Raw genomic sequence first — 19,950 nt, forward strand, 5'->3', positions numbered from 1 at the left:
TTCTTAGATGATATATTATTATTAATTCTTTTCTTTATTGGCTCTGAAATCTCACTAATGTAAGTATTTCCTTTAATGGGTTGATCACAAACCATCATTATCTTTCTGCCTACAGATATTCTTTCCTCTGTCCTTTAATAATCCACAGAGGAAGAAACTACCCAGATACTGGAGCCCCTCCTTTGAGCATTTAGCAATTCATGGACACTGGTAAAAACAAAACAAACAAATAAATAAAAAAAAACCATAATATTATCCAAGTGTTTTTTTTTTTCTTGCTCAAGCTATATATCATCTCAAGTATTTTTTTCCCCAATTTCCTGGTTGATATCTTTTAATCAATCATTAAACATTTGTTAAAGCATTTACTCTGTCCCAGGTAGGCCAGCATGACGATACAATAGATAGAGCACCCAGCAGAACTTGAGTTCAAATCAAGTCTCAGATAATTCTTAGTTGTGTGAGCCTAGACAAATCACTTAACCCTATTTACTTCTGTTTCCTGAATTGTAAAATAATCTTTAGAAGGAAATGACAAAACACTCCATTACCTTTGTCAAGAAAACCCCAAATGGAGAGTCATACCTGACCATAAAAACTCAAAAATTACAACAAATAAGAGCAGTATATGCCAGACACTGTGTTTTGTGACTTTTATCTCATTTCTTAGGTACAAATCTCTGTTGGTAATGTGCTTTAGCCTATTTACATTCCAACAAGGTACCTCACTTGTGAATGTTGGAATCACACAAGATATCTATCACTTATTCATCTATCATCTATCTTTCTTTTATCAAGTCTTTCATCTATCTAGGATATCTTCACAGATACAGAGATAGTTTTGTTCAATGATCTGATTATTGATATTAAATTATATAAAAGAGGGAGATATATGCTCTCCAAATTGTTAACCACTATTAAAAAGGATATTCTCTTTGGAAGGGAGTTGGAATGAAACTCATTGCAATTGGCAAATTCTTCTAGATGATTTTCCTGGAAGATTGTTTGGTACTGATTGTGTCATGTTTCAAAATATAGCTTTACTTCAGTAGTATCCATGGTATCAAAAAAATGGATCTATTCATCTCTAAAAGAAAAAAGAAAGTAGAAAAGAAATAATGTTATTCAATCATGTTTGGTCCAGGCCAATTCTTTGTAAATTCATTTGGAGTTTTCATGGCAAGGATATTCTCCAGCTCATTTTACAGATGAGGAAATTGAGGTGAATTTAGGTTAAGAGCTAAGTGACTTGCTCAGGGTCACACAGTTAATAAGTGTCTATGGCCAGATTTAAATTCAGGAAGGTGAGTTTTACTGACTCCAGGTCTAGCACTCTAAATACTGTGCCATGTAGTTATCTTGGATGAGGAATATTTTTTTTTGGTCTAAATTCTGACATGTAGCTATTTGGCCAACTTATTCCATCAGTATGTGTTGGGGAGAGGGGTGCAGGGGAAGAGAGCAGTATAGATTATGTTTGGGAAATTATGTAGTGCTTTGAGTAATCCTGAATTTTCTTGCTTGTGTAAAAATTGATCTTTTTAACAGTAGTGTTTTCATAATGATGTTATAGGGTATGACTCATGAAATCATACAATCTGCTAAGAAACAAAATGTGGATCACTCAAAAGATAATAGAAGAATGCATGATGGGTGTTATTAGGCTGTAGAAATCTGACATGACTAGATAGATATAAATATAAAGTTATATTTGAGTATTTCAAAGTTTTCTCCCTGTTATTGGAGAAATCTTTACTGATATGAATGTATTTTCCCTAGTAAAGGCGGGGATGGGGGTGGGAAGGCTATAGCTATTTGATAGAACAAATATCTATATTTGTTGCCGTTTAATCATTTTAGTTGTGTTCAACTTCATGATTCTATTTGGAGTTTTCCTGGCAAAAATAGTAGTGATTTGCCATTTCATTCTCTAACTCATCTTACATCTGATGAAGGATTAAGTGATTTGCCCAGCACATAGCTAATATCTATCTAAAACCACATTTGATCTCAGGAAGATGAGTCTTCTTGCATCCAAGCCCAATGCTCTATCCACTGACCATCTAGCTACCTACCTATATCTATATCCATAACTATACATGCCAAAATATCCTTTCATAAATTATAATTAAGGGGTAAATCTTCCTTTTAAGTGAATGGGATTAACATATTCATGGAGAACTTCTTATTTTGCCTGATAAAATCCTTTTCAATATAATTAATTTTCACTTATTCACTGAAGCCAAATTTCTAATATAAACCGTGTCTCTCACAAGTGGTCTCATTGAACATACTGTCCCTTTCTTGTGTGACATGTGCCTTTTTATCTAAGGAAAACAGCTTAACTCCTTGTTTCTGATTGAAAATTTGAAAAAAAGAATAACGATATTAGCATATAAAGATAAATGGAGATAACTATAGTTGATTTTATTTTATCCATAAAAATCTTTTGTGGCAGTTTTTTCATGGGGCAAGTAAAACGAAATAATTACAGAAAAAAACTTTGTAGTAGACATTTCTACACAAAGATTACAATTCTTATGTAAAATTTCAGTATACTCTGGAATTTTTCACAATAATTTATCAGGTTTATTTAGAAATAATATTATTTTATAGAGTTTTCATAAATTACATCCTTTGGCTTGGTGAAACAAAGACCCTCTATGCTATGGTTTTATTTGTGGATTAAAATTTAAAATTATCATTTCTAATATTAATTTTTCTAACTACTTAAAATGTGAGACATAGTGCTTTTTCTAAAGTTATTTTTTGCAGCTGCTTTTAAAATAGGATTGGTAATTCAAAAGATGTTTTATTCAGAAAATAAAATATCAAACATTTCCACAAAAATGTAGAAAGGCTCACGGAGATCTGTAAAAATTCCAGTGTCAAATTACAACAAAATAATAAACTATTTATGCAAACATGCATTTGTACATGTATCATTAGTCTGAAGCATAATAGTATTTACAGTCTTTTTGCAACAAATGTTATTTAAAAGAAGGTGCCGATGCAGTAAATATCCAATTAGAGCAGTGAAAAGCAAGTGAGAGCTAATGGGCAAGAGAGAAAGAGCTGAACCAGCAGCCAAGATCAATCAGAGTAACAGAGAGCCTTTGTGAAAAGCCAACATCTTTAATTAACATCCTTGTATTTCACTAATAACTTTGCATGTTCATAAGCCTTCCTTATTGATTTCAGTTATTTCCCATTTTTTTTCTTTGTGGATTTATGGTTTCTTGACATATTGTAAAATTAAGGGAAACATTACAATACACTCATTAATTGAATGCCTTTATGAAAGTAAAACTAAACATGAGTTCAAGAAACTCAGAAAAAAAAAACACCAAAACAAAAGAAAAACTGACCTATTCTGAAGAATGTAAAAATTTCCCAAGATACTGGTGATTTTGATACAAATTGGTTATTGCATTCATTGTATTTTAATTACTCTACCTAATGATTGAAAAAACCTGGAAAATTTTATTTCCTATTTTTGGTGAAATAGTTATTCATAGAATTCTTTGCTCTTCTCTTAGAAAGTACTATCCTTTTCCAACTAAGGAAGGAATTACTATTCTGTGCAGAACACATCTACTGCCTAATCCTGTTCTTTGGTACATGTCCAGACATAAGACAATTCAAGTCAATGTGACAAGTATGTATTAATCACCTATTTTGTGATATGTATCAACTTTGAGGCATGTTCTTTTTTTTTCCTCATAAATTTCAATAGTCTAGAAAAACAGATAATTGGTCAAAAGAAATGAATAATGTGCCAAAATGTTCCAAAGAGAGGGAAAGATCTGTGACTCAGCTTAGGAGGAATCATTGTACATTGGAATAATGTTACAACGTTTCATATAATAGATATATGATCAATGACATCATAGAGTTAAGTGAAACAGAATATCACAATTGTACTATGTACAATGTAAATGTACGATTACAATTACAATAGAATATTACACTGTACAATTGTATAATATGTACGATTACAAATAGAAAATTACAGTTACAATTATAGCTGCAAGGCAGTTGAGAGGACAATGAGAAGATTCCATTTATTTGAGAATGTAATTTTTAGTTTGAAGTACATTTTCTTTTACTTTTCCATATAATGGTGATAGATTATATTGGATTATTCACTCTCTATTCCAGAAGGATAATTGATTATATTTAGAGTGGCTTTTTTAAAACTATGCACCTGTAAATATCTGGATCACCTACATATAACTGATTCAATGAGATATCCCAAAGTGTTGGAGATTTGGATTAATGATTTAATTAATAAAGGGAGTCACTGAATCAGGAAACTCCATGTACCAATGCAGACATATATTTTCTCTGTAATTTGTAATTTTAAAGAGTTGTCCTAAGCACTGAGATTAAATAACTTGCTTATAGGGATGTCAATTGATGTCAATGCTTTATTAATTTAGGCTCCCTTAGTCCTAACATAGAAGGATATGCAAAAAGGATATAGCAATATTTAGCTTCAGTAGACTTTTCTAACCTTGTTTCCATATAGAAATGAATCTGGTCAGTAGGAAAGTATATAGTGATTTTTGTGGTCTGTACATATCCATTAAATTTACAAGAATTAAGATCCAATGTGGTAAGATCATCTATGCTGAAGTAGTCCAGAAAGTCATATTAATACTACCTGAAGCTACCATGAAGCTTGAGTCTTGTTCCACTCTTGTGCGAAGCAAGTTCTGGCTTTTGTAGGTTTCTAGAGCCTAACCCATTTTCAGGAAGATGGTATAATTCTAGGTGGCTGACTATAATCCTTTCACACTTGGCCCAGGTGTTCTTGAAGGCCATCTCTCTAATACAGTATTCTATACCATATCTCATATTCATTATAAAAAATGCATCAACCATCTCATAAGATCTGTAGTCATCTATAAATTAGCTACTCTATAAGTAACTGATATTTTTGTAAGTATTTGTGGAATATTATCCATTTACCTTCTGAATCTAGAATTACATTTTTTTTTTGATTACACAACTCTATTATTGAGATAGTCACTGTCTGTAGTGATTTGAAACCAGAACTGTTTTTGTCTTAAAAACAAACAAACAAATCAAAAAGCAGTTACCTCTCTTTTGGACATGAAAGGAAATTTAAAGAAGCCACATTCACTTTTTGAGGCGTCTGTTTGGGCTTGATTGGACAATGTTTCTACATAATAGAAATCAGTGGAGAAAGAAATTGAGGTGGATTAGTAAGAAGTAGCCAGGAAAACTGAAACCTTTCTACTGAGCTGCTCCTGCAACAAAAAAAAAAGGAGGTCTTCATAATTTTGAAATTAATTCCCTGAATATCATGTACCCTGATATTCAAATGCTAAAAGTGAATACACTTGTAATGATATAAACATTTTAGAATTTCTAAACTCTTACATTTCCTTTCATGGAAAGGAAAGCCATGCAAATTGTATTCGAGAGTGCAGGGCTCTATTGCTCATCTCCACTTCTGATGGTAGACATGAGATTTAGGATGAAAAGAAAAGAAAGGGTATTGTCCAGGAAAAGCAAAAAGGAGATTTTTGGGTTTTTTAATGGCTCAAAACTATAAAAGATTGACATTACTTTTCTTAACTCTTTCTGTTAAGCTTGATACATCCTTCTGATAGAGTTCTAAATGATATTAACTTTTAGATTGTTTTATTTTATGTGTATCTGTTTATCTGTCTTTCAACATACCATTGGGGGAAAGGGGAACAGAAAGAGAGAAAGGAGAAAAACATGGCAAAGGTACCATAATTCAATTATAGCTTTTCTGTTCTATTGCTCCAGAAATTTTTGACTGTTTAGAATCATAGCCTCTTCAGGGTTTACGGATTTCCAATATTGTTCTGAGACTTCTCAGTTCATAGTTCTGTTCAGAGTCTGAACTGTCCATACTGTCCATAATCTCCCCCTTAGGATTGTATGCATGAACAGTTATTGGAATATGGCAATTTGTTGGACATCTCAAGAATTTTGGTGATGCTTGTAGCTTATTAATTAGAATTTCCCTGGTGACCAGAAGTTTCATTTAAAATCATTTCTGAGGTTCCTCATTGAGTCTTTATGCATGGCTTTGTAAAAATTGATTGAATAAGTTTCATAATGGTACAAAGTAACTGGTGATAAGGAACAGATCAAACAAGATACCTTCCATTCTGACATAACTTAGTATCATTATGGCATAACTTAAGAATCTTGGTGAACTCAGTAAATGTATCTGGGGCAAAGGGTCAATGCTAATTAGTCATTACCAAAATCTTAGGCCTAATAAAGTTATCAGACATTATGTGTCGATGTATTTTATGAGTGATATGAAGAAGACTGGAAGTCATTCACTTTATTTATTCTATATCGGACCCATATATCTTAAATAAAACTGAAGTAAATCATTTTGCTCTATTACTAAACCTGGGAATTAACGATGAGTAGTTCTATTTGGTGTAAACTTTGACAATATTGTTGCATCATGGGAAGGCAGTATCATGAAATTATAACAACTCGTATGTTTTTCATATTTTATTTTTGAAAATGGAAATCATGATGATACCATTGAAATTTTCTGGCATTGACACTGTAATATGTTTTGTGAGGGAAACCAGCTAATATAATAGGACCAAGGAAGTGAAGGAAAATTTCTCATTCTTATTAGAAGAACTTATCATTCTCAGAATGTCATTCCAATATGATTGAATTCAATCTAATCTGCATTTGAGTGCTTATTATGTACAAATTTCTGTATTTGATATTGCTAGTACCAAGACAAAATGAAAAATAATTCCTCTCCTCAAGTTTCCATTCTATTATGTATGTGGATGAAGAGAAGGAAGATAAAACACAGAGAATGGTAAATATTTAACTTTAAAATTTGAGAAGAATTAAGAGCATTACCAAGCAGAGGGATCTGGAAGGGTTTCTTTAAGATTCTGACAGATACAAGCAACATGAAGGCAACCTTTGAAAAAAGCAAAATATCTAGAGATAAAATGCTGAGTTTGAGATAGATCAAATAAGAGAATATCAGAAGATTTTTGTATATTCTTCATGAGTTCTTCAAGAATTCATGATTTTACATTTTAGGAAACATTATATAATACATAGAACTACATTGATAATGATAAGAAGAGTACATATACATTTCTATGCTATGGTCACAATATTTCCAGGATTCTAAAGGAGTTTTGTGCGATAATGCTATATATAGTAAGGAGACTATTGGTAATTTCTTTGCTGTTTTATCTCTAATTCTTTGTCTTTACAGAGGATAAAAAAAACTCACCGAAAACTGATCATTACTTACTCATATCCCCAATGCCTTTTGCCCTGAGAAAGTGCTAATACCTCTTACTCTGTAATTATATATAGAGGGCAACAGAAATTAGCTGTATTTAGGGAAGCATTTGGACAGCTCACCTACACTTGTACTGTTTTGGCAGGTTCAGCAGAAAGAGTTGTCACACCACACTTTATTATTCAACAGGATGATCAACAGTACATTAAGGTTGACAGTAGAGATTATTATATTTATTGTTCATTGATGCTGTGGAGTCCATTCATTCTTTTTGGTAATGAATAGAAGTCTTTTGTCTTGGTAACCCATTTCAACCTGTTCTACAAGTCATAATATGCTTTTTTGAATTTCATGTTGACAGTGATTTACTCAGATCACTAAAAGTAGGTCCTAGTCAATGAGCTGATTATTTTTTTTCAGTCATAATCTCGATGTTGACAATTAAATTATGGCTTCTAGAGCTGTAAGGAACCTATAAGAACCATCTGGTCTAGATCCTTTATCTTTAAGGAGGTAAATGTCTGGATTATACAAATTACATAATCATTTTCTTCCAGAAAATATACAGGGATTTCTTGCAATCTTACTTGGTAACTTCTCTGAATTCCAGTTTCCATATTTACCAAATAGAATGAGAAATTGTAAAAGAAATCATGGCATACTAGGTAAAGAGCCAGTCTTTAAATACTCTCTCTGACACAAACTACTTACTTGTGAGACTCTGGGCTGGTCACTTAAATTCTTCAGTGTTCTAGGCCAGCTAAACATGAAGTCTATAGAATCGTACCTAATGATCCCAATTGTATTTTTACTCACTTTATTAAAGATTTCCCACTTGGAGTTGTGTGAAAGGCTCAGTGCAGCTCAGGGGCAGTATCTATGACACCTCAGTTCTAGACAGTTTTTTCACTTACAGAGAAAGTACTGACTTGGATTGGCAAAAAGAAGTTTCTTAGAGTGTTGTATTTCAATGAAATTTTTATGTCCCATCTCCATTCTAGACCCTCGCCAAATAATACTTGTAGTCCATGCCTCATAGAGTCATTGTGAGCACTAGGTGAAAAAAAAAAAGAAAAGTACTTTTTAAAGCTTTAGGTATTATAGAATGTAAGCTAGTCCTGCCTAATTGTTTCTTGTGTTAAAGAGGCAACCAAATATAATATGGGAAATAATATGATGCTAAGATAGAGAAAAATCAGACAGGACCACCCCCTAAAATCTCATAAATAGACAAGTAACTCTATAGAAGATGATATATTACAGTTGCATCCTTTTTTGTCAGAAATTCAATAATATGAAGAATATGGGTGCGTTACTGGCTGTCAGATAAACTATGCTTGTCACTAAACACTAAATAAAATAAAGTCCAGGGTGATAGAAAAAATAAACTGTGGAGGTGCCATGATATAATGAAAAGAACCCTGAACTAGGAGCCCCTGGCTCTAAGTCTCTTACCCTAGCTGACTATTTGACCTTGGGTGCTCAGTTGCTTCCTACTTTTATAAAATAAGGAGTTTGAATGAAGTGGCCTTGAAGTTGCCTTCCAATTTTGAAATGTTTGATTATATGAATCCAGTAGGCTGAGGCAGAATAAGAATAGGTTAATGTTAGGGCTTGTAGGAGATCTAAATCAAGCATATTCCAAGTAAAGACCAGGAGGATGCTCTTTCATGTCAGACATGTTTTGCTCTCTAGTGTGGTCTAAATTCTGGAAGAGAACAATTGATACAGGCTCCTATGAAGATTTTTTGGGACTAGATCTCTTGGAACCTCAGTTGGACCAACAGGCAGTGTATACTTTCTAGGGAAGCAGTTATATTTTGTGAGAGGATATAGATCTTTCTTTGACTCTTCCCATCCCAGTACTCCCCCCTTTAGCTCTCCCTCCTGAGTTCCCTAGCTTCTTTCAATATAGTGCAAATTTTGTCTTCCATAGGAAATTTTCCTCTTATCTCACCTCATTCCCAGTGCCTTCCTCCTCCTGCTAACTTTCATCCATTGTGTATATCTTGTATGTATTTCAAATATATATACACATTTATTTATATCTATTATATGTGAATGTGTATATTTTTACATGTATAAATATTTATAGCTACCTATGTACCTAGTCTTAAAAAGGACTAAGCAGATAAAGCCTCAGGGCAAGTCTGCTTTAAGTCTTTCTTTGTACAATTGAAATAAAGTGTAGGAATAAATTGGGGCAAAGAACAGGAAAGGATAGGGTGAAGGTTGGAGTCATTTCTGTTTTTCAGACCAAGGGAAGGTCTTCATTTCTTTTGAGTTCCTAGTACCGTAGTGTCACAAAAGTTATTTTGTAATGGAGGTGAATTTGTAAAGAATAAACCAGCAGTAAGCTCTGTTGGCTGCCATTAAGTTGAACAAACTGAGAAACAGTTTATGTCTATTATCTAGTTATCCATTTGGCTAAGTTGAGACAGGCCAATCAGAAGACTGGCCACTAATTAATGTATATACATATATGCATTTTCAGGGATGTATCTGTATGGCTTTTATATATACTATACACACATATATATGCAATACACATATAGTATATATGCATATATGGTATATACATAGATATATAGTTTATAATATATGCAATAGTTTACAAATATATATATATATATACACACTATATATGTTTTTATGTGTTTATGCTTGTGTGTGTGTGTGTAACCATCTCAATTAGCTTAGGCTATTCTATAAGGATGGAGATGGGGAATAGCCATGACAGTGAATTCAAAGACCTTTTAAAGTATTCAGTGAAATAGATGTTCATTAAAAATCAAAAAAAAAAAAAAAAAAAAAGGAAAAAAGAAATGAATGAGTGAACAAATAACTTCATTTAGCTGACTTCATATAAACGTTATCATATGTCTAGGGACTTCTCTAATTAAGGTAACTGGATATTTTAATTTCTTTAGGATGAACTTAATATATGTAAGGAGTAGAAGCAGAAGCCAAATAGATAAGGCTACCCTGATGTTGTAAAGCTTATCTCATATATTTTCTTTCTCTAGTTGAGCTGTCTTCCCTGCAGGGTAGCCTGTATGTATAATTCTTTTGAACATTTAAGCATCACCCTTGGAGAGTTCTTGGATATTTATAATGAAACCCTAATTCTGCTTTCAAAGACTCTGACTCGATTATGATAAACACTTACACTTCTGAGTATTTACCTTTTCCAGTTAACCAATTGCTATTAATGGTATGTTAACAAATGCAAGGGCCAGTTAGAATCCCACCAAATGTTTCTAATGCATCCCTATGTAGTAATTAAGAAAAGATACTAAATACTAAAAAATGTTAATGAAATAATGTTCAAGTCAGGATAGAAACTAATAAAACCAAAGTAATTATATGTTAATGTTACTGTGGAGGCCATGCAAGCCAACTTGGTGTGTTTAGTAGATTTTGGTTTTTGTTTCTATCTTAATGATGTATGGGTATGGTTGGGGATGCTTAATTTATACAAAATGCATGAAGCTCATCAATCTAGTCAGAGGGATTAAATATGGTTACTTTGCAGAAATCTTCATTTTATCCTGTAATAGTATATTTGTGAGTTATAAAGGACTGAATATTAACTTTGCTCCACATAAACTGGAAAGTACATTAACATGAGAAATTTATCTCATATACAATACTTGAATACTTAGAGATGAAACTTCTGTTTGGTAACCTCGCCTTATATTTTTGCTTTTATTCTTTAATCCTTGAAGTATTCATGTTATATCAGGACAGATATTTCCCCAACCAGTAAAAAGTACAAACTTTTCCATTACTGGGTTTTCCAGGGTTGCTGTAGTCAGAAATATTCCAATACCCTAAGCATTAGCTGACCAGTCTTTGTTTGGCAGAGAGCCCATTACCTGAAACATGCTCTTACATTTTCAGATTAAGTAATTGCTGTCTGAATTTGTGAAGAGAAGGATTTGATTGAAATTTCAAGTCTTCCCTCTTTTTAATATTATTATCCATATATTTCCTTATCCCTCAAACAAATATTTTCAAAATGTTTCCTACTCACTAAAGTTTCAATTGGAATTAGTTACATATAAGATTGAGGCTGAATAGTATGTTGTTTTGTGTCCCCTGTTCCCCTAGGACAGTTTTTTTCCCCATCTCCTCCATCACAGTAAATGCTTAAGATGTCATGATCTTACTAGAGACCTATGAGACATGTGTACTCTACAATATAGTACTGATCTATTTTGCTATTTCTCACACATGGTGGTACCTCTCTGGACTCAGTGCTTCTTGCCTTAAATGCTCCCCCTCTTCAGCTCTCCCTCCTGAGTTCCCTAGCTTCTTTTAATATAGTGCAAATTTTGTCTTCCATAGGAAATTTTCCTCTTATCTCACCTCATTCCCAGTGCCTTCCTTCTCCTGCTAACTTTCATCCACTGTGTATATCTTGTATGTATTTCAAATATATATACACATTTATTTATATCTATTATATGTGAATGTGTATATTTTTACATGTATAAATATTTATAGCTACCTATGTACCTATGATATATATTTGCATATATCATAGGTAACTATAGATATGTATGTGTGTATATGTGTACCCTTTAGTATAAGGACTTGGAGAATTTTTGCCTTTTTTGTATCCCCAGCATTTAGCACAGTGCCTGGAACAAAATAACTGCTTAGTAAATACTGGATCAGTCGATTGACTGACCTTAATCCATGATCAATAACATCAATTTAAAACATACCACCAGATTCTTCAGCACATTCTCTCCAATTCTCCTTCCCTCAAAAGGTACTGAGATTAATTAATAAATACTCCCTATATGCATTGCCTTTGCTACCTAAATAATTCAGAGAAAAGACAAAGTACTATTAAGAAGGGTTGATAAAATCTTAATCTTCAGCTTCAAAGCAGGACTTTTCCTTCTCCAAATTGCTCAAAATTAAAGTAATAGCTCTTTTGGAAGCTAATGCCTAGTCAAATACATACATTCATACACACATATGTGTACATATATACACAGAGAGAAGTAGTTCCTCTGTGAGAATAATGAGTCTTATAAAGCTGTCATATTATTTGAATTCTTGCTTCTTTGGGTTTGGAACCAATTATTATATTTTACATGATTATAACTTCACATATTTCAAATTCAAATATATGTGACCACTTTATAAGATTCATTATTTGCATTAATTGGGAATAATTATTTACATTAATCTAGGCCTAGTAGTGGGTTGCTTTATATATCTCCCTATTTATCTCCTCTAAAGCAAAAGTTGTACTGCTTTAGTCATTATCTTATATTTTCATTTTTATGTAGATACCTGCTTCTTTCAACTTGATCAAAACATTATAGCAATTTTTTTTAGTGTCAATAGTAAAGTTTTTTGGAACATAGCCATGCTATTATTTAGCTATTGTTTTTAAAATTGTTTTGTTTTATTTCCAGTACTGAATACCTCCATCTCCATTACACACTAAGAAAGCAAATATGTATGTGTATCTATCTTTATACATACACATATTTTTTTCAAAAAAATATGTGGAATCATCAAAGCTATGATTATATATAGTGTATGAACACAAACCCATATACAAAGTGTTCAAATAAATTCCATATATTGGCTATGCCATATATATATATATATATATATATATATATATATATATATGTAGATATAGATATAGATATGCTTCAATTACCCTTTGAGTCTGCCATCCCTCTGTCTGGTAGTAGATAGTATGTTTAATTATGAATTATTTGTAAATATAATTAGTTGTATTGTAGTGATAAGACTTCCTGTATCTTTCAAAGTTGTTTGCCTTTAGATTGTTATTGTATATTTATCCTTCCAATTTTGCTCACTTTGCTTTACATCATATCATACAAGTTTTCTCAGGATTTTCTCAAACCTTATCATCAAAAATATTGTAGCATTAGTAATGAAAAAGTAATATTGCTTCTAAGCTGAAAGCAAAATAGAAAAATAACCACTGATTGATATATGTCCATTCATTTACCTTGTATAATGGAATATTTGGGTATTTGTCTCTTTTTTATTAAGAAGTAAAATCTTGAAAAGAAAACAAACAATTCATTTAATGTGGGTTTTCAAATTTCATATGAAACAATAAATTCATTTGTCTTAACTTTCTGCAACGCTTTGGAAAAATTGTGTGTGTATATTGATGATTTTTTACTGTTTATTTTGAATCATCATAGCTAGAAACTCTAGTTGACTTTCTATCGTACGAGGCTATTTTTACTTATTAGTTCAGAGCAGGAATAGTAATCTCTCTATCTTACTGTTATGTGTGTCAAATATGACCTTATCATTTCAGGAAAATATGGGCAATATTTTAAAAAGAAGTTCCAGGTCAAGTTTCAGGGTTTTTTTTTTTCATGTAATTATATACACACGTCCCTACACATTATATTTATATACATATATGCATATATATATATATATATATATACACACACATGAACACTTTTCTGGAGCAATCTATATTCACATATATATGCATATATTTAGATATATATTTTTCTATAGAACTTTATGTGTCCCCACCTCATTCAGTCAAGTTCAGTAACATTTATTGTTTTTTAAATGTATATTGTCTTGAATTGGCTTCTTAATAACTTGGATATTTTTGCAAATTAAATTCAGAATAAGAATATGAACCCTAATATTCCATTTGTTTAAAGTATTAATTGACACACATTGTTTGCAACCAAGAAAACTATGATCTTTTTAAATGAAGATATGAATAGTGCTTATAAAAGTTCAGGGTCAGTATAAAAGTCAGGTCAGTACATAGATATGTATATTTATATAGGTTTACAAACATAAAAAATGAGCTGCATAATTCAGTTCAGCAATCTTTATTTAGTTTCATGAATTTGTATTATCTTGAATTGTCTGCTTTGGCAAAAAGAAATTGTGTGTATTACAGAATTTCTACTACTTATTTTGAATCGTGACAACTGGAAGTTCTAGTTATCTTCTTAACAATTAAGCTGTTTTTTTTTTGTTTTGTTTTGTTTTGTTTTTTTCACAAATTAAGCTCAGAACATGAATTTTATCCCTAGAATAGAGTTGTATACTATTAAAAAGTTATTTTCATTTTTTGTAAGTACCAAAAGTATGGTATTTTTTCTAGAAAATATGGATAATACTTTAAAATAAAATTCGAGTTCAATTTTAAAATGTCTTATAATATACCTATACAAAAAACCCTAATCTTGTTTGTGAAATTTATTAAGCATGATCAGTTTATATGAAACTGTATTTAAATAATGGGGAAAATGATACATTTTTCTAGTCCTCACAAATTTTAAGTCATCTTAAAGTTAATAGAAACAAAAATATATACATATTTTTAAAAGGTAGTATTTCCAACTAGATTAAGGATTTCAACTGACCTCACATTACCATTTTTTGTTTTTAATGTCTATTTAACTCATGGTGAAATTTCCATTATCTACTCAGATTAGGAGGATATGTCTCCATTAACAGTCTAAACCTAATGGTTTGTTTATTTAACTCCTGGCTGTTGCCTTAATTGGAAGCTATTGCCAAGTCAAAGGACTGTTTTTGAATGTTTTGAAATGGCATTTTGCCACTTTACTACTTTCACTTACTTCATTCACTATATGCCTCCTATGTGCAGTACAGTCTCTGTTAAAGAGTCAGCAATCATATCATTAAGTTGAGAAAAGGGAAAATCAGTATAAGCAAATTGTTGATTTTTAGCTAATTTGATAAAATACAGCATATATATATATATATATATATATATATATATAAAACAGTTATATAAAACTTATTAAAAATCTAATACATGAATTATAATGACATTCAATTAGCTAAGAACTCTAAAACTTATCTTCAGAAATCCAGGTTGGTTTATATACCTTCTGAAATTTTTTGATTTAAAGATTTTATATATATATATACAGAGAGCGAAGTTCTTGTTATAACATAATTTGAATTTATTATTAGAATAGAATTGAGATGATTTTTAATAAATATTTTATAAATAGAAGAACAGAGGCCACCAAAAACTTAAATGACATGGCAAAACTATTTGTCAGTATCAAACCTCTAGCTTTCTGTCTACCACCCTGTTCATTTTGCAGTAATTTTCTTTCTACATATTCAAAACTAGATAGAAACTTAAATAAAAACCTACTGTGTTCTCATGTGTCAAATTATGGTTTGTTTTGAGTTTATCTTGTATTGTTTTTTATTTCCCCATATGTTCCAGATCTAAATCTCTGATCACATAAATATAAATATGAGTGATAATAGCATATGCAATAGAACAATGTATCTATTTCATTTAAGTATTATGGAGTATATTCTGAAACTTTTATAAATAGCAGTTTGAAGATCAACAGAAAAGTCTTCAAATGTAAATCACAAATAAAACATGGAAAATTGAAAGGAAATATTTATGGTTGCTTTGCCTTTTTAAATTGTTGAATGATTTTTATTTCTACAATCTGTTCTTTTTTCCCTCAATATTCTATCATCGCTTCCTTTCTTTAATTGGTTATATCATTTTCTGTACAGTATTCAATATATGATATTAATTTGATTTTGGAAAAATATTGCTAATTTATGATGTGAAATTTGTGAATTTTAATAATCTTTTCTGAGGAAAACTATTCATTTTTATGAACCCAATAGATTTCATATTATATAAACATGATACAAAGTACTACTCTTCTAACTAAAATGCTGTTTCTCATTTTCCTTTGTGTCTATAAAGAGATAATGACTGTCATATATATTTCACATAATTTTGATGATCAAGCATGTTATGAAGATCTGAACATCTAGTCCAATTTAATTTAATATAAAACATTTATTAAGGGGTTGAGGTGTGTAAAAATATGTTATAGGTATATAAAACAGTTATGATTGTTACATACACTTCTTAAGCTTCTGGGTTTGATACCAATCAAACTCCTGAGAAATTATTTTACAGATCTAGAAAAATAATAATAAAGTTTATCTGGAAGAACAAAAGATCAAGAATTTCAAAGGAATGAATGAAAAGAAAATGCCAACGAAGGTACCCTAACTATGCTTAGAGCTAAAACTATATTATAAAGCAACTGTCATCAAAACCATTTGATAATGACTAAGAAATAGAATAGTCGATCAGTGAAATAGATAAGGATCACTGGAGAAAATAGTCAATAACTATAGCAATCTAGTGTTTGATGAACCCAAAAACCTTAGCTTTGGGAATAAGAAGAACTCACTATTTGACAAAAACTGCTGGGAAAATTGAAAACTAGTATGGCAGAAACTAGGCACTGACCCATACCTAACACCACATACCAAGATAAGGTCAAAATGGGTTCATGATTTAGACATAAAGAGTGATATTATAAGCAAATTAGAAGAACAAAATATAGTTTACCTGTCATATGTGTGGAAAAGGAAGGAATTTGTGTCCAAAGTAAAACTAGAACTCATAATTGAACACCAAATAGATAATTTTGATTATATTAAATTAAAAAGGGTTTGTACAAACAAAATTAATGCAGACAAGATTAAAAGAAAAGCAATAAATTGGTAAAACATTTTTACATTTAAGTGTTCTGAGAAAGGCCTTATTTCTAAAATATATAAAAATTGTCTCAAATAAGAATTCATGCCATTTTCCAATTGATAAATGGTCAAAAGATATGAATAGATAATTTTCAGATGAAGAAATTAAAACCATTTCTAATCATGAATTGATCAGAGAAATGCAAAATAAGCCAACTTTGAGATACTACTACACACCTGGCCAATTAGCTAAGATGACAGGAAAATATAATGACAAATGTTGGAGGGGATGTGGGAAAACTGGGAGACTGATACATTGTTGGTAGAATTGTGAATGCATCCAGACATTCTGGAGAGTGATTTGGAACTATGCTCAAAAAGTTATCAAGCTGTGCATACCCTTTGATCTAGCAGTGCTACTATTGGGCTTATATCCCAAAGAGATCTTAAAGGAAGGAAAGGTAAAAATGTTTGTGGCAGCCCTTTTTCTAGTGGCAAGAAACTGGAAACTGATGGATGCCCATCAGTTGGGGAATAGCTGAGTAAGTTATGGTATGTGAATGTTATGGAATATTATTATTTTGTAAGAAATGATCAGCAGGATGATTTCAGAGAGGCCTGGAGAAACTTATATGAACTGATGATAAGTGAAATGAGCAGAACCAGGAGATCATTGTATGTGGCAACATCAATATTATATGATGATAAATTCTGATGAATGTGGTTCTTTCCAACAATGAGATAATTCAGGCTAGTTCCAATGATGTCTTAAATTCTTTAGAGATCAAAACTTGTGTATTTTATTTTATGTTTTCCTGCTTGTTGTCATATAGCTACCATATAATGGAAGTAGGGCTTAAATACAGGTTTTCTGGTTTCCAAGGCTAGTGCTAAATCCATGATGTCTGACTGACTATAAACTCCTTGAGGACTGGGATTATTTTGGGTTTTGGTTTTGTATTCTTAGACTATGATAGTGCTTGACATATAGCAGACATCAAATATTTTAATTATTTGATATCTTGAAGTGCCTCTCTTATTCTCAAAGTGCTCTCTTATTATATTTCTCAAAACATTTAAGTGAATAAGCTTATCAATTTTAATAGATAGTCTAGGTTTTTGCATTTATCAACTCTTTGTGAATTAAAATTAAGCATGACCCTGGAAATCACATTTCAGTAACACCTACAAAGACTTGTGTGAGGTTCTAAAAAGATAAATATAATATTGGACAAATTATTTAAGATAGAATACAGTTTTCTCTAGGGTGCTTGTTTTAGCAATCAAAACATCTCAGGTCTCAGTTATTGTTATAATTGTCAGACCTTCTCTTCTATCTCTCACTTACTGAAGTGTTTATGTTCTGGCCTGCCTTTGAATTCCATGATGTCTTTGTATTTTGCAGTGACCAAGACAGTATGTGCAGAACAGTGTGATGGCAGGTGCTATGGCCCGTATGTAAGTGACTGCTGCCACCGAGAATGTGCTGGAGGCTGCTCAGGACCTAAAGACACAGATTGCTTTGTATGCTACCTTTTCCTTTCCTTACCCTCTCCTTCCTATTTGCCACATTCACACTTTAGGTCAAACATCTGAAAATCAGAAGAAAACCCAATTTGACCAAGTTCAGAAAAAATATATACATGTCAATATTGGAAAGAAAAAGAAATTCTTTTAATGTGGAGTTATTAGGTAATGTCATTTATTTTGGATTATTGGATGTTGTTCATTTAACTGGGCTTTGTCTATCTTAGAATAAACTGTGTAAAAGATGGTTCTGCAAAGGACAGGGTTGAATGACATTCTAATTGGTCATTTGGAAGAAGGAAGGACTATCAATATCCTTTTCTTTAGAGTATTTTCACTAGTAGTGAATCCTGTCCTAAATTTTTAAACAAATGCCTTAATTCAAAGTTTTACCATCTTCAAGTTTGAATCCCTATGTTTTCCATGTGGCTGCATTATTAAACTATTTTTTCAGAATATATTTCAAAATATTAACAGATATTTTTATGAACTTATCTGTTTTCCTTGTCAGTTTGTATGGCTTACAAGCTTAAATTACCTATTAAAACATTTATGGCTTTTACAAATACAGATTTAGAACTATTTATATGTTAATCTGTATGATTTTTATCTTAAATGAAGACACTTTTACTTCCCTAAAATTAACTTTTATAGCTTGTTGGGACTCTTTTAAATTATACTTTAATATTTTCAATATTGTTCTTCATGTTCCCGCTGATCTTGAGAACATTTTGTAAGCTGTAGTTAAACACAGCTCTCCATATTTTCCTAGTTTTTCCAATTAGTTTTAAATTGAAATCATATACAGACTCTAAATTTTTTTAATTTCATTTTTTTCTTTTAAAAACATAGTTAGAAAAGAATATCATTTTAAAACCATTTAATAAAAAAATTTCAGTTCCCTAAAGACTATATTCTAAAATTAAGGCTGTTTCAGACAGCAGGCAGATTTATAATCCACAGTAAGTCTATAATGATGAAAAAAGAAACACTGTGGGGTATTGAATGAGGAGGAGGGAGCCAAAGTGTAGATAAACTTAGGAAGGTGTTTCTATAGATTTCCATTAGTTTAGTAGTTTGTTCTACTAGAATTGAAACCAGGGCAAGCATTACTTATGACAACTCCATCACAAAATTTGCAGTTATGATTCTTTGATCATGATATCCTTCCAACTTTATAATAATTATAACAACATCCATATTGGAAGCTCCCTTAATACTTTTGTGTTGATTTACTGAGCACAATTGATTCACCGTTTAGCTAAATTGTAGCCTGATCTTCACATCACTCATTTCTCTGGGTTTTTTTTTTTTTTTTTTTTTTTTTTTTTTTTTTTTTTGGTGATCTAGGATTCTACTTTGGCCTGTGGCACAGGAAATTTAAAAATGTAATACCAAAACTTTAGTGGGTGGACAATATGTAGAAAGTTTAATTATTTTTTCCCTCTAGGGTACTTTGCTTTATTCCCAGGCAAGCAATGTAATATTACATAATATATGCCAGTATAGCAATTATAAGGCCACACAGACATTTGTAGTTATAATTTAAAACTTACTGA

General features: G+C 31.3%; 1 protein-coding gene across 4 annotated transcripts in view; it reads left to right on the top strand.

Moving 5' to 3' along the window:
- ERBB4 (erb-b2 receptor tyrosine kinase 4) overlaps positions 1-19,950 on the top strand; it is a 1,320,366-nt gene that overhangs the window by 919,794 nt on the left and 380,622 nt on the right. For all 4 annotated transcript variants that reach the window (XM_031963609.1, XM_031963611.1, XM_031963608.1 and 1 more), the window contains exon 6: positions 18,270-18,388. In XM_031963609.1, coding sequence (XP_031819469.1) covers positions 18,270-18,388 — 119 coding nt within the window. The remainder of the gene's footprint in view (positions 1-18,269; positions 18,389-19,950) is intronic.

Source organism: Sarcophilus harrisii, chromosome 3, assembly GCF_902635505.1.
Source record: "Sarcophilus harrisii chromosome 3, mSarHar1.11, whole genome shotgun sequence".
Lineage (NCBI taxonomy): Eukaryota > Metazoa > Chordata > Mammalia > Dasyuromorphia > Dasyuridae > Sarcophilus > Sarcophilus harrisii.